The sequence below is a fragment of the Camponotus floridanus genome, unplaced genomic scaffold, assembly GCF_003227725.1.
Source record: "Camponotus floridanus strain SB8 unplaced genomic scaffold, Cflo_v7.5 scaffold152, whole genome shotgun sequence".
In the NCBI taxonomy this organism is placed as follows: Eukaryota; Metazoa; Arthropoda; class Insecta; order Hymenoptera; family Formicidae; genus Camponotus; species Camponotus floridanus.
The window spans coordinates 41,169-65,271 of record NW_020229273.1 but is presented as its reverse complement, the minus strand read 5'-3'; the positions used below and the strand labels follow the sequence as shown (position 1 = coordinate 65,271).

Below are 24,103 nucleotides of genomic sequence, written 5' to 3'. Positions count from 1 at the left end.
TGTGCGGCGCCGTGGGGTCACCGCCACACTTTAAAATTAATTGGGCCACGTCGCAACGGAGCCCAAAATCCGCCCCAGTATATAACGGGCCCAGCGCGCGGGCCTGGCCAAGTCTCGCACTTTACGCCTTTTCGCTCACCTATTTCTATTTCGACGCACCGCTAAAACATTACACGACCACTCTTTTCTCACGGATCACCGCTTTCGATTTTCGGAAAATTCTCGAACCTAAACGCACGACGACCGCTATCTCTTTGGACTTCGCTAAACCGCTCGCTCGCTTCACCGCACGCGATATCGCGCACGATAATCGCACCGCTTCACCGCACCGCTCGTTTCATTACGAATTACCGCGCACTGGACACTTGTAATTCTTTCACCTTTTCTTTTACTGTACACTGACTACATTAAACTTCTGTTATTTTTATTGAAAGTTCAAAGTTACTCTTTCACTACACGAATCCACTATCCACGATTCACTGCCGGACTTCCTCGCGAACATTTCTGGTCCTTCGAGCCGGAACCCAACATCCTCCGCGTCCGCTGTCTCGTGAGTGATCCTCCCAGTGCTGTGCAGTTTGTGGCGTGTAGTTACCTCTGAAACAGAAGGACAATGAGTGTTAGTTCCGAGACAAAGGTGCTGCTGGAGGCCCAGTATGACATCCACGGTCGGATCTCCCGCACCGTAGACAATCTGAGGAAGATGGGCGTGAGCAACATCACTCGTGATGCCATCCAAGCCCGTACCGGCATCCTGGACAGCCTCTGGCAAAAGATGGAGACTCAGCATGAGCTCATTCGAACAGCGCTGAAAGACAGATACAAGGAGAGTGAGTACGCTGTATCTAATTTCATTGAAGTCGCGGAGAATACGTACGCGACGTAGCACGTTGACTGGCTACGCTGAAAAGCTCAAGGGCGAGCCGTCCGCCGCGCCCAAAAGCGAGCCTAGCCAGGATCAGGCTCCTAGGACCTCGTTGCCGCGCATCAAACTCCCGATGTTTTCGGGATCCTACGAAGAGTGGCCCTCGTTCCGCGACCTCTTCCTGTCGGTCATCGGGGAGAATTCGTCCGTCTCCGACATCGAGCGCTTCCATTATCTCCGGTCTTGCGTCAAAGGGTCCGCTGAAAAATTAATCAAATCGTTGACTGTGACCGGCGACAATTATCAGCGCGCGTGGGTGATTCTGTGCAGACACTTTGAAAACAAGAGAGAGCTCATTCGCTCGAATTTCTTCGCGTTTACCTCGGTTTCCAAAATGAAGTGCGAGTCCGCGGAGGAACTCGGTCGCATTCACAACGCCGTTACGACCGCCGTAAACGCGCAGGAAAGTATAGGAAGGCCCATCGACACTCACGGTATGGACCTCCTTAACTTCCTGACGATCGAGCTCTTCGATTCGCGCACCCGGATGGAGTGGGAGTCCTCGATTAGCGACTCCACCGATCCGCCCGAGCACGACACTCTCACTAACTTCATCGCCAAGCGTATTCTCACGCTGAATGCCGCCAAGCCGAGAGTACCGACAAAGAGCTTTGAAGGTGCGTCGCGAACCGCGAAAGCTCAGCACGCAAGGACCGGTTCCGAACATTTAAAGTGCGCGCTGTGCCAAGGGAAGCACACGCTTATGCTGTGTGGTGACTTCAAGGCGAAGACCGCGAGCGACCGTAAGTCCTTCGTAGAACAGAACAGACTGTGCTACAACTGCCTCGGGAATCACTTAGCCTCAAAGTGTCAGTCTGTCAAAACCTGCCTAACGTGCAAAAACAAGCACCACACTACACTACACGACGCGTACACCCTGGCCACTTCCAACGAGGTTAGTGCCCTGTCTGCGACGCACTCCTCGTCCGAGCGCAAGGCGATCCTCCTCGCGACAGCCCGCCTGCACATAGCGGATCGCGCCGGGGATCTTCATCCCGTTCGAGCGATGCTCGATCAGGGCTCCGAAGTGTCCATCGTCTCCGAAGCACTGGTCCAACGTTTAAGGCTTCCCCGCACAAGCTCCTCGGTGTCCATCATCGGCATCGGCGGGGCTCGATCCGGGTCAACCCGCGGCAGAGTGGCGCTCAGCCTCTCCTCGACGACTACGGGGACCAAGCTCAAGGCCGTCGCTTTCGTGCTACCACGCCTGTCGGCGTATCAGGGGTCGTCTGTGAGGACCCTCGCCCCCTGGCCTCACATCCGCGGCCTCGAGCTCGCCGATCCGCAATACCAGGAGCACGATCCGGTCGAGCTGCTGTTGGGTGCGGAGGTCTGCGCCCACATCCTGGAGGCCGGCCTTCGAAAAGGTGGACCTCACGAGCCGGTCGCCCAGAAAACGGTCCTAGGATGGATCCTGTCGGGAGGATCCAGCTCAGCGCCCTTCCAAGGTCCCCGGAACTCCTTGCAGTGCTCTGTGGACAAAGAGTTGGATCAGCTCGTACACCGTTTTTGGGAGCAGGAAAGGGAGTCGCCAGCCCCCGTGGCGCTCACGCCGGAGGAAGAGGAGTGCGAGACTCTCTTCACAACCACTCACCGGCGAACGGCGTCCGGACGATACATCGTTCGTCTCCCCTTCTCGTCCTCGCCAACGCCGCTCAGCGATACCCGGAAGCCTGCCGAACGCCTCTTAGCCGCCATGGACCTCCGGGGCAGAAGAGACCCTGAGTTCGGTGCTCGATATCGGGAGTTTATGCAGGAGTACGAGAACCTGGAACACATGAGTCCTGTGGAAACAGTCAGCACGGCTGGCTGTTACCTACCTCACCACGGAGTCCTCCGTCAGACTAACTCCGGTACCAAGCTCCGCGTTGTATTCAACGGGTCGCAACGCACCGCCTCCGGGGACTCTCTCAACCAGCGCTTGATGGTCGGCGCCAACTTGTTACCGGCCTTAGCTGACGTCCTCCTTCGCTGGCGTCGGCACCGCTTCGTGTTCGTCACGGACATCGAAAAGATGTTCAGACAAATCCTCGTCCACCCAGAGGATCGCCGCTTCCAGCGGATACTCTGGCGCACCGGAGCATCTGAAAATGCAAGAGAATACGAGCTTAATACTGTCACGTATGGGCTCGCCTGCGCTCCGTTCCTCGCCGTCCGCACGCTCCGCCAACTCGCCATCGACGAGAAGGCACGGGGTCCGAGGGGAGCGCCCGCTCTACTCCATGACTGTTACATGGATGACATAATTACCGGGGCTGACTCGTTGCACCACGCCGTTGCACTGCAAACGGAGCTTCGAGAGCTTTGCACGGCGGGCGGGTTTCCACTTCGCAAGTGGGCCGCCAACTTTGAGGCCGTCCTAGAGGGTGTTCCCTCCGACCACCGGCTCCAGCAGGCGCACCACTCCTGGGAGAATGAGGTACACTCCACGTTGGGCCTGCGCTGGCATACCGCCTCCGACAACTTCTCTTTCGCGATCCAGCCCCCGGTCGCTAGCGAGTTCACCAAGAGGCGAGTATTGGCCGAGACAGCGCGGTTGTTCGACCCCTTAGGATGGCTCGCCCCTGTCGTTATCCGCGCCAAGATCCTCATCCAGTCGGCGTGGCTGAAGAGACTAGGTTGGGACACTCCGCTCCCAACCGAGGACGCTAAGTCTTGGCAGCGCCTCCTCTCCGAACTCCCTTTGCTGGAGAACCTCCGGATTAAGCGTTGGCTGGGCGTGGACCACCCGGCCCCGCGGATCGAGATCCACGGGTTCGCGGACGCGTCTGAGCGCGGTTTTGCGGCCGTCGTCTATCTCCGCGTAACCAGTGGCGACGAGACGGCCATCCACCTCCTAGCTGCAAAAAGCAAGGTTGCGCCTATTAAACCAGTGTCCCTGCCTCGCTTAGAATTGTGCGCCGCAGCCCTACTCACCAATCTGACGTTTCACCTTCGCAAGACCTTAGAATTGGTTTCAGCTCCGATAACTCTGTGGTCAGACTCCCGGGTGACGCTCCAGTGGATCCAGGGACACGCTTCCAGATGGAAGACCTTCGTCGCTAATAGGGTGTCCCACATCCAGGAGAAGCTTCCGGAAGCGCGATGGCGACACATCCCGGGACGAGACAACCCCGCCGACTGCGCGTCTCGGGGAGTAGAGCCCCGGGACCTGATCAGCCACTCCCTCTGGTGGACAGGACCGTCATGGCTCCCCAAGGACCCATTGCTCTGGCCACAGAGCGACCACGCCGAGCACGAGGTCGACGTGCCGGAGACGAGAGCCGTCGTCTCCAACCTGACGACCCAGGAGAAGACCGAACCTGAGATGCTTCTCAGGTTCTCCGACCTCCATCGCCTCCTAAGAGTTACTGCGTGGTGTTGCCGATGGCGAGGCAACCCACCGAGCTCCAGGGAGCACCTCCCCCTCGCGCCTGACGAGCTAGAGGCAGCCCTGCTCCGTTGGATCCGCCTGGTGCAGGCACATCACTTCCCCAAGGAGATCGCCGCTCTGAAAAGGGGCAACGCGTCAGTCAAGGGTCAACTGTCGAAACTGACCCCCTTCCTCGACAATCATGGCATTATTCGAGTCGGGGGCCGGCTGAAGCACGCTGTGCTCTCACCTGATGAGTGCCATCCGATCATCATGCCTCCAGAGTCATGGTTGACTCAGCTCCTCGTCAGGGCACACCACCGGCGAACGCTCCACGGCGGGGTCCAGCTCACTCTTGGACTGCTCCGCCTACGCTTCTGGATTCCTCGAGGCCGCTCCCTCGTCAAGAGCATAATCCACCGGTGTGTGACGTGCGCGAGATGGAAGGCTGCAGCACCGCAGCCTATAATGGGCAATCTCCCGACGGCACGAGTCACTCCAGCACGCCCGTTTCTGCGCACCGGGATCGATTACGCCGGACCGATCTTGATACGAACCGCAAAGGGGAGAGGTCACAAGGCGCACAAGGGGTTTATCGCCGTTTTCGTCTGTCTCGCTACCAAGGCCGTGCACCTGGAGGTCGCGTCAGACTACTCCACCGAAGCCTTTCTCGCTGCGTTCCGGCGATTCACTTCCCGTCGGGGCCTCTGCGAGGAAGTCTATTCGGATTGCGGCACAAATTTTGTCGGCGCCAATCGGGAGCTGCGCCTTTTGTTCCAGGCGTCGTCATCCGACGGCCGGCGCATCGCTCACAGTGCCGCATCCGACGGGATACGGTGGAAGTTCAATCCGCCGGCGGCACCTCACTTCGGCGGGCTTTGGGAGGCAGCGGTGAAATCAACCAAACACCATCTGCGGAGAGTCCTCGGAGACACGACCCTCACCTTCGAGGAAATGTCTACCTTCCTCGCGCAAGTGGAGGCGTGTCTCAACTCCCGTCCTCTTCAAGCCTTGTCCGACGACCACGACGACATCACGGCACTCACTCCCGGTCACCTTTTGATCGGGGCCCCGCTGCTGGCCGTGCCCGAGCCCTCGCTGTCAGACTGCAATCCAAACCTCTTGGCCCGCTGGAAACTCCTCCAACGGATGCGCGACCACTTTTGGGAGAGATGGTCTCGAGAATTCATTAACTCACTGGCTTCCCGGCCAAAGTGGCTGAAGGACACCGTCAGCCCCTCCGTAGGCGACCTGTGCCTACTGCGGTCGGACGTCACACCGCCGACCAGATGGCCACTCGCCCGGATCGTCCAGCTGCACCCTGGGGGTGACGGCGTGACACGAGTGGTGACAGTGCGCACCGCGTCCTCGGAACTCCTCCGGCCGCTTGCCAAAATCGTCCTCCTGCCCGGAGCCGACACCACAGCACCAACAACCCCGGTCTCGTGAGCGTGAAAGATCGCATTTTTTTTTCATCCTCCTTTTTTTCTATTCATTATAATCACTGGTACTTACCGCGACATCACCGATAAGAGTACCGCGCGTAATCACCGCTTTCTCACATGCGATAATCACACGCGAACCGCGCTACCACTCTTCATTCTTTTCTCACCGACACTTCACCTCACTTGAATCGTTCATCACCCGCTGTCACTCAAGCATCACTGCACTCGCGAGATCATCCGCTAAAACCCCTTGCAATCAGCTCACCGCATTCACTGTATATTCTTCATTACCGCACCACTTCATATTACGGAGGATTCTATCCGACTGCACAACACGTGCTCTCGCGTGACGTCACACATTCCATTGATTGATCGCGATCAATGGCTCGCCGATAGTATCAGTGCGACATCTGTCCGTACCCGCGCCCACCCAGGAATTTCGTCACGCACTGACGAGGCGGGCGGGATGTTCAAAATGCATAAAGTCACGGAAACCGCATAATTAAAGCCGCATTTCCCACCCCATAATTTCGAGGATTTTGGAAAGTCAACGGCGGTCGAGAATCTTCTCGAGACCTCTATTCTTTAACAAAAACCCGACCGTTCGAGCAATCTCTGTTTGCGCCGCGTATAAAAAAAACGCTCGATAACAACATTGTCAACTGCCGCCGGAATCCACGAGGCGAACGGGCATGCGCGCCCGTGCGTCACGATCAGCTGATGGCCAATCAGCTGATCCAAAAGAGTTGCGCGCATGTCAACAGTGAAGAATATTAATTCTGACCTCATCGGCGGCCAATCATGTGCGGCGCCGTGGGGTCACCGCCACACTTTAAAATTAATTGGGCCACGTCGCAACGGAGCCCAAAATCCGCCCCAGTATATAACGGGCCCAGCGCGCGGGCCCGGCCAAGTCTCGCACTTTACGCCTTTTCGCTCACCTATTTCTATTTCGACGCACCGCTAAAACATTACACGACCGCTCTTTTCTCACGGATCACCGCTTTCGATTTTCGGAAAATTCTCGAACCTAAACGCACGACGACCGCTATCTCTTTGGACTTCGCTAAACCGCTCGCTCGCTTCACCGCACGCGATATCGCGCACGATAATCGCACCGCTTCACCGCACCGCTCGTTTCATTACGAATTACCGCGCACTGGACACTTGTAATTCTTTCACCTTTTCTTTTACTGTGCACTGACTACATTAAACTTCTGTTATTTTTATTGAAAGTTCAAAGTTACTCTTTCACTACACGAATCCACTATCCACGATTCACTGCCGGACTTCCTCGCGAACAGATACAAAAGTATTCTTTTATATATACTAAAAAGATACAAAAGTATTCTTTTTTTATTAAAAAAATTATTAATATTTATTCGTAATTCTGCTTTCTACAAGAATTATTCTGCTTATTATTAATTTTGTAAGTTATAACTTTTACATTCTTAATATCTACAGCAGAATATTTCTTGTAGAAAGTAGAATTACGCATTTTTTTTTATAAAAAAAGAATACTTTTGTATCGTTTACCAATCCAACTCTTTTTACACGTTAAAATGATTTGTGTAAGAATGGAAAAAATCGCCGTCAAATTCTATGTATTAAAATACCATTATTTAAAAAAAATCGTATTAAAAAATACACGAATGCAAAAGATATCTCTTTTTATGTGGCAAATACGTTTCACAATAATAAGAAATCGCGTTATTAAAAAAAAACCGTGTAGAAAGAAAAATATGTACATAAAAGAGTTAAATATATTAGAAAAGTATGCATAGAATATGTATATTATTTGATTCACAGTATTTAACTCGCTTGTACGTTACTGCAGACACGGTCGATCCAAGCAGCTGTCATCTATGAATTATTCGATTGATTAGAGTTGCAGTCGGTAATTGATTTCTAATGGTAAAAGGTTGTTACAACCATTATGATTCATCCTATGTATATATATATATATATATATATATATATATATATATATATATAGAATTATCTCTTTATATAATCAAATCTCTTTTATATATATATATATAGAATTATCTCATTATATAATAAAATCTCTTATATATATATATATATATGTTAGGCTCTAGCGAAAAAACCGACAAAAATCTGAAAAGTCCAACTTCGTTGTGGTCGATTTTTCCGCTCAGTGAGCTTTCGATCTTTGACATATATAAATTAAAAATGTATTATATTGTGACATCTTGTTAAATGTATTACTTTTCGATTCAACTAAATGCACAATCGATTTAATAATATTTTTTTGAATTAATTAATATTTTTAATATTTTTTAAAATATTTAATAATTTCTTCTTTTTTTAATTATAACCCTTATAAACAAAATAATATGTTAATATATTAGTGAAAAATAACATTTTGAGTTAAGAATCAAACTTTTTATTTTCGAAAGTTGTATTAAATGAATTTACTACGATAAAAAAATTTTAGTTTGCCATTGATATATATTAACTATTTAAGATGCACTCCGTTTGACAAAATTTTCGAAATGATTCTTTACCTGTCTCTATCTCGATTGATCCATCGAACGCTTTATCTTTCAGAAGATATAAGTAAATAGTTCGAAACTTACTTGCACAAATATCTACCGTTTTACCTCTTTGATTATTCCTCGTTCCACATGCTCATTTAAATTTTATGAATATCTTTGTTTTGTAAAGCAAAAGATATATAATTTCAATCGCAATCGTATTTTGCCGATGACAAAGAATTGCGCGAATGATTGCAAAAATTCATTATTTATGTATGCTTTGTGCTTCGAACATCATAATACATTCTCTCGCCGTTTCTTTACAGTGTCAGATTCCTTTCTGAAACTATTCAAAGAAGCACACGGTAAATTACGCGATTGAATATTCGACGAGATATTTAACCCTCTGACATATAGTACTTTTCTTTGATGGTTTGATAGTACAAAATGTCTTTCTATGACAATCGCTATTATTACATCAATAAAATGTTACTATCTCTCATCGGCCAATGGCCGTTTCAATCTCGAATGGAAGGAATTGTCATGCTTGTCATAACATTATTTCTCAGTTGCAGTTTCATGTCCTTGCAGGTGTTTAAAATATATCAGATATACAAGAAAGCGATACATTAGAATCGAGATTGACTATCTGTTTTTGATATAGATTTGGGGTTTGATAGCTGGGATAAATGATTTAAATATTATCATGGAGAATGCTTCACCATTATTTATAGACGTTTTCATTTTCATGAAGCTAATTAATTGTTTATACAATAAGGATAAAGTTCGTATATTACTTCCTGTCATGCAAAATTAATCGGGTTGTAATTTTGAATCGTGCGATTTCTTCGAGCTACAGATGAAACATCTTTTGGAACGTATCGAAGAGACCTGGAAAAGAATACAAGTAGGACCAGAGAATAAGATATTACAAAATCACGCAGAACAAAACAGAACGTTAATAATAAGATACGCATGTGAGTAATCTTTGTGAAAAAATTTTTGTGGTGTTAAATAAATATTAGAGTATTATATCAGAAGTCCATGATATTTCTTTGTTAACTTTTACTGGATATTTATATTTCAATCAAAACATCTTTTACTATTCGTCAACTAATTTTTTTCCTCTTTGTTATTTTCTCTAAGGATTGTAAGAGATTGAAATATTTTAAAATCTTCAGTTATAATTATTTTCGAGCTCTAAAAATTAAATTTTCTTTTGTATTCGCTTTCGGTGAACAAATTTAATGAAAAAAATTTTTTTATACTTCTCTTTAAAAATTCTTACCTTTTCTTCAAAATATTGTTATTTTTGAAGCGAAATGTCAAGAAAAAAATTACTCGTTATAGCAATAATGTACATGTTGGGTGTCTTTTACTCTGCAATGCCCATCATCGTTAAAGTACTATACTGGCTTTTACCTACGAATGAAGCTTACACGACCAGGTTTCTGTTTCGCTTGAATCATGTTCTCGACGTGGACAAGTACTTCACTCTATTGATGCTTAATGGAATTCTCGGTGTACTCTTCTTAATGTCGGTGTGGGTAGCTGCCGATGGTATGTTCATACTTTGCACTCAGCATGTCTGCGCATTATTCGAGACTGTACAGTAAGTCGAATACCGCGAATAAAATTGTAATACGCGAAAAAAGAGTCTATAAACAGAATTAAATTTCAATTAAACAGGAATAAAGTGAAGCGCATACAAGGCTCGGATATTGTGATGGACGAGCCGAATATAATGGATGATGAAGCGTATCACGTTATAATTGATTGTATCAAATCATACAAATATACATTAAAGTTAGTGTCAGTAACACATCTTTAAATAGAAATGCGTGCCATTTAATTTAATGAGAAATTAAAGCGAAAACACACAAAACTTTCATACAACGTTAATTGTTTTGCTGTTTTATGTATAGCTTACAATATGTATTTTTATAATTATGTAATCATCTTCTATATCTTGTTTTAATTATAATTCTGTATATATAATTTTTTTTAATGCCAAACGAAATTAACGAGACGTTGCATTCATTTAAATTAATCAATATATATTTGTTTTATTGTTTTATATGAAGATTTTCCGAGCTACTCTCGTCCACCTACGGAACACATTTTCTTTTTTTGCTAGGAAACGTAGTTGTAGCTGTAAGCTTCTGCATAGCTGAGGTAATTTTTCAATCATTCTTAACACTATTTGCATTTCCATTCAGTACAATTAATAAAGTCGTATATTGTTTATATTGTTAAGTTAATAATGAGGGATATTCCATTGGATGAAACTGTCAGACTCATCGCTTGCAATACCGGATTATTATTACATATATTTTATCTAAGCTTGATGGCTCAACAAATAATCGATTATAGCGACAAATTTCAAGAAGTAATGTACGCATGTAAAATAATCATTGAAATGTTGAAAAATGAGTAAATTGCATTAATTTAAAACAAATGTATGAAAGTAAATCACATTTGTGAATAATGAATTTCATATATTTATTTGCACATAATATTTGCAAATAAATGCCACTAGTTGTTAAACAAATGGCAATTATATGAGAAATTAATCTATGGAATGCATTAACAGTTACAGCTGCAACTGGTACAAGATTTCATTGAGATCCAGAAAACTATTGAGATTTATGTTATTGCGAGCTTCTAAGCCGTGTCAAATAAAAGCTGGCAAAATGTACGTAATGTCAATGGAGAATTTCAGCTCGGTACGTAGTATTATTTAAATAATTATGTGTCATAAAATATAATTATTTTTGCGATATCCTTTTTAGATCTTACAAACCTCCATGTCTTATGTCGCGGTGCTCACTTCATTGCAATAATTATTGTATAATATAGTTATATAATAGATTTTCTATTGTGCTATAATGAAATATATTCTTTAAAAAATTGTAATTTTTCGATATCAATTTATTTTTATGCAAAATACTTTTTTTTAATATAATAAATAATGTAAATGTATACATAAGCATTTCATTATTGCAATTGACATAATTATGTTTAAACCAATTAAAGAATTAAAATGTTATAATGTTGCGGAAGATTTTACTATGTATAAACTACAACAAATCTTCTCAATAAATATACATGTACAGGGTATCTCTAAAGTCCGACCCTACTCCTGGATCTCGGAAAGGGCTTTAAATATGGAAAAATGTTTCAGACAGAAGTTGTTTGATTCTAAGAGAGACATAAGATGCCATTGGTTTTACCTTGAATAATTGTTTGAGGATCACAAGAAGGTGACTTTTAATTTTTTAAATGAAACCTCCTATTTTTTATTACTTATTTTTACAGTTTATCTCCAGAGCTTTCCAAAACATTATAATAAAATATTTTTCAAGTTATGAGGTTTGAAATAATTTCTTAATTTTACATAAACCATAAAATATGTAGTAAAATATTCATTTTTCGATTACCTTACCTTAATACTTCTACGTACAAAATAATGAGAGGAATCAGATGGTGTAAAAAAACATATGATTGTGTCTAAGAAAAAATATGTAATTTGCAATTAGCAATTATTTTTTTTATTAATTTATAGACAAACACGCTTGTGGCATCAGTTGGTATAATAAATCACATATAATATATGACATAGATAGATAACATAGGTTTTACCATATGCAGTTATATTTGCAGTAATCATGTAATAAAGAAATTAAAATAAGGAAATAAATTGCAGCAAAAATTTACATTAATTTATGCTTTAACTCTAAATTTAAAAAAATATTATAGCACTTTGTTAAAATAATTATTTTTCATTTCTATGCAAACCAATTCTTATATATAACTTAATTGATGTACATCATTTTTTTTTATATATTAATTAACTTTTACTGAGAAATTAATTACATTTATATTAACTTTATTGTATTAACTTATTATATTAACTTTATTATATTAACTTATTATATTAACTTTATATTAACTTTATTTTATTTTGTAAAGTTTAAATAAAATTTAATATTTTCTAAGAAGTATATACAATTTTTAAAAGTAATAAAATTTACTATAAAAATAAAAAAAATACTATAACAATATATATATATATATATATATATATATATATATATATATAATTATTATAAAAACTATTTTAATTTCTATTTACAAATATATGAATAAGATCACTAAGAATCAGTATTTCATTGATCTCTAGTAGAAACGCTTCTTTTTTGTTATTTTATCTTATATCTTATTAATTATAGTCAGTGGAAATAAAATTTTACCACAAAATCGGTAATCGCTAGTTCGTTTGTTTACCGCTACGCTATTTTTCTCGTACTTAAGTTTTGGTCATGAGGATTATATAAAGCTTGCAAAAGACAACAGATAAAATTAAAAGTATCACTTCGATTTAATTTCTGATAGAATCTCAATAGAGGAATTTCAGATATTAAATCGATTTTATAAGTGGGACATATCCGGCGAATAAACAAAAATCATCTGTTCATTATATATTAAAGATGTGTAAAATAAGTTATCATCTATTTAACATTCATGTTCTAATATGCATGTAAATATAAATAAAATTTTTAATTTTATATGAAGTAGATAAATTAATATTACTAATTAAAAGTCAATGTTAATTCTTTTAGTGAAATATTATCGATTCACAGTGCTATAATAACTTATAACCGCATATCAACTGTATATCAGTAACTCTGTTTACTGTTTCCAGTATACTGATTCATTTTTAGAGAATGTGTATGAATGCATTCTTTATTAATTCCGTAAAAATCAAATGTTTTACGAATAAAAGAAAAAAAATGTATTTTAAACGTATTTTAAACATTTTTTAAACGTTTTTTTTATTAGAAAAAAACGTATCTCTTAACGTTCTTCAAGTGGACATTTTAATCAATCAGAAACGTTTTCAAGAGTCGGTTATAAAACGTTTCGGAGAAACATTTGTGAAACGTTTTTGAAACGAATAAGTGCTACCTGGGATCCTTATACGTACATATTTGCATTAATCTATAATATTCATATCAACTTTATTTACTTTTCTATGACATCTCTTGTTTTGTTGAATATTACAAATTCGTTACTTATGACTTACTTAAGTATTCATAATGTATATTAAACACATGTATAAAAGCAAAAAATAATTATTTTAAACAAAATCATATAATTAATTTAGAAGTACTTTACAATTAATCATAAATTACACTAAAATATAATCATTATTATAAATCGTTATTATAAATCATTATTATAAATCAAATGTTAAGAAGAAAAGTATTAAACAAAAAAATTTTTTTAATTAAAGCATATATCTCTCTCCGCAGATTTGTGATCATTTTTGTTTTTCTTTAACTTGTCGAAGGATTGTGAGATACATCGTTTTTCGCTAACAAGTCTAATAATTTACTTAACGTTAAAACATACATCTCTCGGAGCGATAATAAGATACCATATTCTCTTTCAAGAATCTGTCTTATCTCCATATAGCTTAGCGAATCGATGCCAAATTTATCGAAGCTGTCATTGATATTTACCGAGATATTTTCAATACCAAGGATATTGGCAATGACATGGACGACATGATCAATACTGTCGTCGTTATTTACAGATTTGCGTTTCTCGGCTATCACTGTAGATGATACTACTGGGTATGGTTGTTGAAGAAAAACGTCTATAGTCTCAAGACAGCTGGACACACGCTGCGGTAAAACACCAATACGCGTTATACCGATGTTTTTATTCTTCATCGAATCTATAAAAATCAGAGTATCATATAATGATATTAAATATAAAAAATGATTATTATTCGCTTTAAATATTTAATTTGTGCTTTTGTTGTAATAATATTAGAAATCTGCAATTTTAATAACGTTATAAGTCTGCAATTATCTTCTACTAATAGTTCCTCTATAATTTTACTGTATGTATTTCTTCCAATAAAAATTGTTAATGTTTCTAATAATAAAAATAAATAATTTAATAAATCTTCTCAAAGAGTCATACAAATCATTATGGTGACTACGTGAATATTTTTTTACAGTAAAATGAAAGCAGTTTTTAGATAAAATTTAATAAAAGAAAAAGGGCAATAAAATCCGAAAAAGATCTAAGATTATTGAATCTCAAAGAAAGAAATAGAGAAATGTCTCACCAATATATAAACCAACATCTCCTATAACACCCCATTGAATAGCGAGACCGTGCAAACCAGCAGTATGCCTCTGTTCTATGATTTTTTCTATAGCTGAATTTGCGAGACCATAATTGGATTGACTCGCATTGCCTCGGCTAGACGCTATAGACGAGAACACAACAAAAAGATCCAATGATGGACAAGACTTTCTCGATACCACGTCCAGATTCCTCGTACCGTTGACCTTTGGCAAGATTACAGTCTCGAAGTCGACCACTTGCAGGTTCTCAAACAAAGCGTCACGTAAAACGACGGCCAAATTAAATATACCGCCCACAGGAGCCAATCGATTACTCTCGTCGATCAAACATTCGGCGCCCGAAAATGTTGTAATGTCTGCCGTAGAGATGATAACTTTGATGCCATTATTGCGCCAATGTTGCACGCGTGACATCTGATAAGCAGTGCGTATTCCAGTACGTGACACGAGAACGATGAATCTAGCGCCGCGGGTGATCATCCAATTGGCCAATTCCAAACCAAATCCACCAAGACCACCGATCAATACATACGACTTGTCTGGATACATATAAGTACGTGATATGGCCGCTACCGTTGTTTGCATCGATAGCACATGTTTCTGTGGCTCTTCATCTCGAATCTTCAGCAATACCTTGCCGATATGTTTGCCTGCCGTCATAAATCTAAATCCTTCCTCGAGGCTTTGCTTCGAAAATACGGTCGTTGGTAATGGACGCACTACACCATTCTGGATTCCCTCTGAGATTAGCCTAACAGTTTCTAGCTTATCTTCGCTATCCTCGAACAGCATTTCTAAAAGTATACCATGATAGGAGATGTTCTTTAAAAATATCGACATATCTATGCGATTGCCATTCAACATGTCGTATTTCCCAATATCGAGGAAGCGACCATTCTTCGCGACGCACCGTAAGCTGGCATGCAGTTTCTCTTCTGACAACGAATTCAATACAATATCGACCCCACAGCCTTGGGTTTCGTCCAATATCAGCTGTTCAAAACTCGTATCTCGGGAATTGCCAATGTGCTTGTCAGTCAATTGCGAAAAAGTCTTCTTGAGATACAATCGTTTTTCCTCTGTGCCGACAGTGGCGAAGACGGTGCAGCCGGCGTGCAGGGCAATATTGATTGCCGCTAGGCCAACGGCACCCGCACCAGAATGAATCAGTACATTTTTGCCCGCTTTCAATCGACCTCGTACAAACAAAGCATAATAACTGATGACATAAGCGAATGGTATTGTCGCCGCCTGCTCCAATGTCCATTCCTCAGGTACTTTCCAAAGAAAATCGGAATCCGGCAACACGGTGGTCGCCAAAGCTCTAGATTTAGTTAAACCCATTACTCTACAGCCGTTTGCATCTCTCCCGGAGAATTCTAATCCTAACACATAGTCTTCTGTAACAAGCTCCAACGATGAAAGAGCGTCCATTGATAGTTTACCAGTCGCCAACAAAATATCCCTATTAGTATTTATCAATAAATATTTATCACTGTGGTAACATATTTTTATTACAATTTTAGAGAGAATTTCGGAAAGAGCAAAAAAATGATGCTTGAAACTTGCCTGAAATTTAATGACGCATAGTATACACTACAGAGTGTATTTGGATATTTGGTCTGACAATACGTTAACGGACTTTGAATCCATTCCAAACTATTTAAATTTCCCGTCGTTAATGTATCCACATAGACGTGCTCTAGTTTTACATAGATATGTTGATCTAATTGCAAGTGCCGATAACTACCCCATTGACCTCCTTTGAAGACGTTAGCCATTAGTTCTTTTTCTAATTGCTTCGCGTAGAATTGCGAGAATAAATCAAATTTGGGAGCATTACTATCCTGGATGTAAATGTAACGCACGTTTGCGACCTCCCGCCGTATGCAATGTACGAATCCGGTTAGACCTGAGAATAAAAAAGAACAAGAATTCTAATGATTCGTTGGTCAACTGTCGGATAAAGCTCGAAAAAAATTTTTAAATAAATACTTTTAAACGCGAATTTTTTTCAAAAATTATATATAAACATGTATAAGTACCAAGTAATTCTTCGCTTTGAGATACAAAAAGTACATCTTGATTTTCACTGTCGAATTTTCTCAATGCCGCTTTCGCATTTGCTAACCATGAGAAATCGTTTCCTGTGATCTCTATTAAGATCGGTTCTTTCCTCACTTTTCGCTTTCTCAATAAGAAATAACTCTTATCCGAGGAGTCGATTTGTTTACCAATTAACATCAGATTCACTTCCTTTAGTGCAATCTTTAAGTCGAATATACCAGTCTCCTCTAGAAGAATAAAACAATTAGAACTTAAGGTAGCCGCAAGATTTTTGAGAACGATGCAAGCTCGACCAGAGAGAACTTCCGCTGCTATGATGAGGTGCATATTCTGAGCTGGAAATGTATCGTTCACATCCCATTTAATTACATTAATATTAATGTCCGTTTGATTGAAACTTATCGTATAATCGGACGCGGAACTGACGGCTACTTGTAAATCAACCTAAAATGATAGAAGTGATTGTTTCAAGGGTTTCTTATATAACAAAATTTGCGCATTTATGAATATTTCATATGTATGTATTCAAAAAATGTGTATTTTATACTATAAATTGCTCGAAACTATTTATGTAAGATTTCACTTCTTTAACTCGACAATAGTCATTAAAATTATGTAGCGAGTACTTACGGTGACTAAGGGTTCGCAAGAAAGAATATCGTGTACAAGGGGCGCCAAAAGCCTTTCTGCGGCTCGATTATCCGCAATTTCTACGGCTTTGATTCTCGATGTCGTTATGTTTTCACATACAGTTTGTAACAGTACAGTAAGTATGTGAATTTTTTCTGTCTTTGGATCTTTCAAGACCAAGCTGCTTGAGTTTTCATATGGCACGAAAACGTAACGTTCGTATTTGGGTTTAGTTGTCTTCTGCTGTCGCTGAAACGTAGTAAATTTGGTACCTCTTATTTTGATACCGCCCGATTTGATGATATTGACATTTTTAGAGTAATATATCGGCAATCCGCAATTTTTTGGTAACTCATTGACCAATCGTCTATGAAGAACAGGATCGATCAGAACATAAGGAACTTTCGAGCCATAAACTAATCTCCGATTGTTGGACAATAGTTTAAATTGAAACATACTATCCATATACGCAATCCATTCGTTAAACCAATATAATTCGCCAATGGTGAAAGAATTGTCGCAAGATTTTAATCCCTTGAAAATACCACTGTGTTCGTATCCACGTAATCTCAATTCCCTATACATGTCTTCGGTATTCAATAAAAGCTTGGTGGACGGCATCGGAAGCGATGGTAAGTTTAACTGATTCTTCTCAATAATTTCAGCAATGCGGATATTCCCGCTGACTACAATCGTATTCGCTTCGAGAATCACAAAATCTCCCGTTTCCTCGACAAGTTTTATCAAAAACTTGATTGTTTTATTCTCCGGTAAGAAGGTAATGCGCTGAAACCATATGTTCTCAAAGACTACTGGTAGTCGCTCGAAATCGGTATCGTGTAGCTTTGCAAATAATTGCCAAACCATTAATATATAACAGCCGCCTGGGTAAACAAATCGCCCATCAATTTTGTGTCCCGTTAGATATGCGTCTGTTTTACTTGACAAATTTATCTCTATGACATGCTCTTCAGACGATTCTTTCGACTTATGCTTGAAATCTGGAATCTGCCATGTAGCAGAGTGGTCCCACTTGACCAGAGAACCGATCATCGGTGTTCCGCGACTAACGGGAAAACTGACTGACGGATACAGTTTAGCGATGTCGGGTTGCGCGCCGCCTATGTACATCTTTCCCACATTAGATAATAAAAAGATCAAATTATTTGAATGATTCAGCTTTTGAAGACCGATATTAATCACCGTGGATGGTAGCGATTTACGTAGGATTGTCTGTAGCAAGCAATGTGGCGCGATTTCGATAGTTATCGCATTCTTCGGGATATGCGCGATCGCCTCCTGAAAAAGCACAGGTGACAGCATATTATTCACGTGGTAATCCGGCGAACAAAATTCTGCGAGTGGGCTATCCCATGCGGCCTCGGGTACCGAACTAGAAATCCATCTGGTAGATCTTTGCTTTGGCTTTGGCACAATCATATCGAGAGAAGCGTGAAATTTGGATTTAACTGGAATAATGTATTTGCTGTGATAAGCAACGCCACAGCTATTGATCATTTTGGCAAAGATATTTTTGCTCTTCAACTCTTCTACGAACTTTTTCACGGATGTGGGTGAGCCAGAAATGGTAACCAAATCCGCGGAATTATGACAGGCTGGAGTTATATCGGTCAAAGACATTTTCTTGACTTCCTCCCAATTCAAGTTTACCACCGCCATAGCGCCTGGTTCCAAATCGGATTCTATGACCGACTTTCCTCTATAATAGGCTGCCAAAATCGTTTGCTCTAGGGTAAACGCGCCATCGGCATAAGAGCAACTTATTTCGCCAAGGGAGTGTCCAATTATACCGTCTGGTCGCACACCCATAAATATTAACATATCGATGAGAGCGATTTGAATGGCCACGATTGAAACGGTAGCAACCAGTACGTTTTCGTATGTTTCATCGGTACCGTTAATGATGATATTCATTAGATCAACATCGTGTTCCTTTAATACATCCGCGCATTGCTGTAGACTACGCTGACACGTTTCGATATGAAGCAATTCGCGTCCCATACCCGGCCATTGAGTATTCATACCGGAAAATATAAACCAAACGGGACGTTTCTCGTCATAATTCGCCTCGACAATCTCGCGCGTACTATCATAAGCGAGTATTTCATAGCCACGAATGTTGTGTTCTGATATATTATCACTATGCAAGGAATATAGTAAAGATAAAAACTCATTGTTTTGTCGATGCTCGTTTGCTTTGTTGAGTATTATCTGTACAGCTTCTTTTGTACGGCCTGATACAGCGACCAGCTTGGGCAACCGAGGCTCGACAGCATGATCCAATGATACCTTAACTTTTGAATTGCTGCGCAGAATGACATGCGAATTCGTACCACCAATACCAAATGAACTGATACCCACAAGGCCGCCGTTCCATGGCGTAGCTTTGTCGATTACGCGAATACGTCCTTCGGTCAATGCGCAAATGTTTGGATTTGGAACGGCAAAGTGCAGATTTGCCGGAATCACACCGGTTTCCATTGCAATTAGTACTTTGGCGATCCCGCTCAATCCACTAGCTGCTTCTGCATGTCCCATATTTGATTTAACCGAACCGATTAACAGCGGTGTCTTTCTGTCTTTGCAAAACAACTTATCGATGGCATCGAGTTCCCCCAGATCACCCGCTTTGGTACCGGTACCATGCGCTTCCACGTAAACTACGTCTTTGGGATCGATATTCACCTCATTGTACATTTTCTGCAACATCATATACTGCATGTCACCACTCGGGTGCATAATACCTTCGGGCTTGTAGCCGTCCGTGTTTATCGCCGTGTTCACTACTGTGGCATAAACTCTGCGCGCATCTGTCATTTTCTGCAAGTATATTGCGACCACTGCTTCGGATCTCACGTAACCGTCAGCTGAGATGTCGAATGATTTACATTTGCCATCTGTGGACAGTATATTCATACGATGATGATGAAGACTATTGACCGGATCGAGCACGAGATTCAATCCACCAACGATCGCTGCGTCGCATTCGCCACTGCGTATCGCCAAGATTGCCTGATGCATAGCAATCAAGGACGAAGAACAAAATGTATCCACCGAAAAGCTGGGTCCAATTAAATCGAAGGTGTAAGAGATTCTGTTGGCTATCATTCCTTTGCTACTTCGAAACCATTCATGGCCTGCAAACAGACGATAATTTTTTTAGCTTATTTTAAGTATATTTTATCGATTGATGTTTATAGTATTCTTGTAGCAAAAGTTGAAATTTTGCTAAATGTATATCCATTACAATGTAATATGTATTATATGTATTATATATGAAAAAATTATAATATAATATTTTATAATATTTATTGTACTAGAGAAAGGCCTTATACCTCGATTGTCAGGGCATAATAATATTAAAGATAACAATTTAACTGACTGAATTCTCTCATCATGTTTACTTTAAATTAATTAAATTAACCAAATTAACTAATCATAAAAAGAAAGAAGAATCTAGACTAGACTGCGTCATTTACTGCAATGATATGTAATAATTAGTAAAATTTACTCATTATGTTAAAAAAACATAATATAATAAACCAAACGTTTCGATTTTGCATGGATTTTTTTCACTGGTGATAAAAGAACATTAAATTAAAAAAAGAAGAAAACAAAAATAAACGTGTCGAAAGTATCGTTGTATATGTCGTATATGTCGTAAGTAAATCGTTGGTTAGTTTAAATAAAGGATCCCGCTAATTTAATGGAAAATGTCTTTCCGTCGAATTTGATAAATTTTTAATATGTTAATTTTTCAAAATTAAGACATTTTGATCATGATTTCAAAAGTTTCAAAGGGTGGAACTCTCGAAAATAGACAGTTTCGGTGCTGACTTTAGAACATTACATTCGTTCGTACGCGACTATTGATAGAGGAAAGATTTCCTTATACTCATTATATTAAAAGTTCATATATATATAATATATGTAATGTTTATATATATGTTTAATATATGTAAATTTTTAACACTTCCATATATCATATGGAAGTGTTAAAAATATATTAAACATATATATAAACATATATATAAACATATATATAAACACATACACCCTATACACATACATATACAACACATCTATACAGCTTGAGGCAATAAATTTGTACAACTAAGATTGCATGGTATAAAGGGAGCTATGACATAACTATAATAATTTTTGTCCAGGTGCAGGCTTCGGAAATATTAAGGTTATCTTCATTTTTTATAAATGGGATGATCTTAATTTTTCCTATAAATTGACTATTATATATACTCGCAATATTCCGTAAAAAATTACAAAGATAGAATAGCCAAAATTTGAAGAGTTTATAAGATATATTATACTTTTAGATAAAATTTTACATAAAAAACATCTCATAAAATATTTTTATACATAGAATAACGAAAGGAATCAATTGTAAAAGAAGCACATCATTAGTTTTAAGAAAAAAATATGAATTTGCAACGAGCAGGTACATTTTTTTAGAAATAATTATTTCCTTTACACCAGTTCTTTCATTCTTTTCATTATTTTGTGCATAAATCCCTTTTTATGGAACAAGTTTGATCGCACAAATTTTTCTGTAGATCTTATAGATTCCAAACTATCACACACACTTTTATCTTTACTAGCGAGACTATCTCAGACAGTTCAAGGTTCATTCGCCACTGTTTTTCATCAGTGCAGTGGGGATGGTGTTATTTACTAGATGTAGATTCTTAACATACATACATACTCCAACATCACACAGATATAAACATTTAATATACTTTGTAAGTACAAGGAGACCTTAAAATATTTTATAATATGATTTTCACTGTAAATATTCAAAAATTAATCTAACTACATAAGAATATTGTTTTATAATGTGATTTTCACAGACAAAGATTTTCACAATAAATTTTCAAAATATACCTACTTTCTGGTTTTCTTTTCCAAAAATCATTCGCATCCGAAGAATAAACACCAATGAACACACCAGTATGTGATTTTTTCAAGGTAGAAGGATTGACACCAGCATCAATCAGTGCCTCAAATGTCACTTCCAGCATAATGCGCATCTGCGGATCCATTATATGCGCTTGTTTAGGAGATACCTTGAAAAAAGAGGCGTCGAAACTGTGAAGATCTTTAAGTTTGCCAAATCTAGAGGATAAACCGTAAAGACCTGATTTCCAACGTCGATCGTCCTCAGTGACCATGTCCGTCCCATTCATTAAATTTTCCTTAAATTCTTCAATGTTTGACGATTCAGGCAGACGGCCTGGAAAAATATCGATGTATTAAATATTCATTTTATAATAAAATTGTGATTGTATCATAACCATTCGAGACAGGTATAATTACCTGAAATGCCCGCAATGACAATATCACCTTCAAAATAAGTAGGCATCTTGATCTTCAAATAATTTGAGTTTCCTCAGACAAAACTAATTTTTTATCCCTCTGTAAAAATAAAAATTCTTTCTTCTAATTTTAGCTTACACATATAATTGTTTTAATGGAAATTACGTTCATCGTATAGCTTTATTTCTATTGAAGTTTCTATCGTAATATTTTAACATATAAAAAGACAAATACATAATGAATAATGATATCATATTTAAAACAGAAAATTAATTGATCTTTTTTTTAACTTCATACTAATTTTCCTGGAATATAAAAAAAAACTTACAATACAAAACTGATTGATTAAAGCCGAATAACATCTGTGTCTGTTACACTATTTCTATTAATTCTTTGATTCACTAAATTTTTACAAGGAGTAACGCGTTACTTATAACGCCGTTATCATTATTTTTATTTACTGTTTTTTATTACTGTTTTTTATTTCTATTTTTTGATAACGGATTGATAACGACGTTACATTTTTTTTCTGTAACTGTAACGATAACGTAGTTATATTTTTTTTAATAACGATAATCATATTTTTTGATAATATCATATTTTTGGAAAGAGACACTTAAATTAAAAAAAGCATAAGTATATAAAAGCATAATAATATAAATAATAATAAAAATTTTATATCTGGAGATTTCCATAAATTTCCTTTTTTATGAGGTCTATATTGGATTGGCTCTGAAATTTTTCGAATTGGCACCAAATTTGTAATAACTTATGAAAAATATGTTTTTTTTTTTCGTATTTATACATATTTTGATGGTTTTAATTCTGATTGCCATATTGGATCCGTCATTTTGAATTTTTGAAATTTGTCCTCAGGTTTGTAACCAGAGATCGGAAAAACAAAAAATGTCACACAATATCACCTTCAAAATAAGTAGGCATCTTGATCTTCGAATAATAAGATTTTGCTTTAACTTTTCTATCTCTCTATAAAAATAAAAATTCTTTCTTATAATTTTAGATTGCACATATAATCGTTTCATTAAAATTGAATTCTTGTATTTTTGTTTTTACAACTTTTACCTCTTTATCTCTTTTAAACCTTTAAATTTTCCTCGAAATTTTCAGCACTAATAAAAATATATTAATACTCGATTTACAAATCGATAATAATTTTTATTATTTCAAACTAATGCAATTAATGTTAGAATATAATAAAATCGATAATAAATATACATAAAAAATATACTATTCTAGTTCTTTTTTAATAAGCATTTCTATCTACATTTGATTATCGATTTTCATATATACGCATATACATTTTAAAGTTTCATTAGGAAATAGCTATAAAGTTATCTATTTTGTGATATTTTTGTAAAAAAAATTAATATCGGTTGCATTATAATCATCACGAACAACAAATACACAATCGCAATTTTTTGTACAATCGCGTAATGTCTTTTTCTTTATTGCAATTCTGATGAATAGTTTTAATAAAGCAACGAATTGCATTTGACCTTCATTATTTATATGTTTATTTCACAACAGAAAACTTTGTCTGTAAATCTGCTTTATACGCGACACATGTAAGCAGTTATTTTTTAATAATGTAAAATATGGAGTACCACCATGAGACCGTTTTAGGAATTCTTGTATTGTACATTGGA

General features: G+C 38.9%; 3 protein-coding genes across 3 annotated transcripts; 2 read left to right on the top strand and 1 right to left on the bottom strand.

The window, feature by feature from the left end:
• Positions 1 to 1,259: 1,259 nt before the first annotated feature.
• LOC112637312 lies at positions 1,260 to 5,726 on the top strand. The gene has a single exon (XM_025406747.1). The coding sequence runs from the start codon at positions 1,260 to 1,262 to the stop codon at positions 5,724 to 5,726; it is 4,467 nt and encodes a 1,488-aa protein (XP_025262532.1).
• A 2,817-nt stretch (positions 5,727 to 8,543) lies between these two features.
• Positions 8,544 to 11,066, top strand: LOC105255967 (odorant receptor 9a). Its single transcript, XM_020029006.1, has 9 exons — positions 8,544 to 8,814; positions 8,888 to 9,007; positions 9,083 to 9,200; positions 9,574 to 9,835; positions 9,913 to 10,029; positions 10,308 to 10,398; positions 10,481 to 10,617; positions 10,817 to 10,949; positions 11,016 to 11,066. The coding sequence occupies exons 1-9, from the start codon at positions 8,671 to 8,673 to the stop codon at positions 11,064 to 11,066; spliced, it is 1,173 nt and encodes a 390-aa protein (XP_019884565.1). The 5' UTR covers positions 8,544 to 8,670.
• Positions 11,067 to 13,529: 2,463 nt separating this feature from the next.
• Positions 13,530 to 23,415, bottom strand: LOC105250095 (fatty acid synthase-like). The gene is made up of 8 exons (XM_025406702.1): positions 23,360 to 23,415; positions 22,437 to 22,463; positions 22,009 to 22,353; positions 17,085 to 20,242; positions 16,433 to 16,898; positions 15,957 to 16,299; positions 14,366 to 15,852; positions 13,530 to 13,966 (listed from the first exon to the last, which is right to left on the bottom strand). Exons 1-8 carry the CDS (start codon positions 23,376 to 23,378, stop codon positions 13,563 to 13,565), a joined length of 6,249 nt encoding a protein of 2,082 aa, XP_025262487.1. The 5' UTR covers positions 23,379 to 23,415; the 3' UTR covers positions 13,530 to 13,562.
• Positions 23,416 to 24,103: the final 688 nt, after the last annotated feature.

Coding starts and splice junctions, on each gene's coding strand:
- LOC112637312 (XM_025406747.1), top strand. CDS start 1,260: ATGAAGTGCGAGTCCGCGGAGGAACTCGGTCGCATTCACAACGCCGTT.
- LOC105255967 (XM_020029006.1), top strand. CDS start 8,671: ATGTCTTTCTATGACAATCGCTATTATTACATCAATAAAATGTTACTA. Junction 9,008..9,082: donor GTTTATACAATAAGGATAAA/GTTCGTATATTA, acceptor TTCGAGCTACAG/ATGAAACATCTTTTGGAACG. Junction 10,950..11,015: donor CAATGGAGAATTTCAGCTCG/GTACGTAGTATT, acceptor TATCCTTTTTAG/ATCTTACAAACCTCCATGTC.
- LOC105250095 (XM_025406702.1), bottom strand. Junction 22,354..22,436: donor TGTCATTGCGGGCATTTCAG/GTAATTATACCT, acceptor ATATTTTTCCAG/GCCGTCTGCCTGAATCGTCA. Junction 15,853..15,956: donor TATGCGTCATTAAATTTCAG/GCAAGTTTCAAG, acceptor AAATACTAATAG/GGATATTTTGTTGGCGACTG.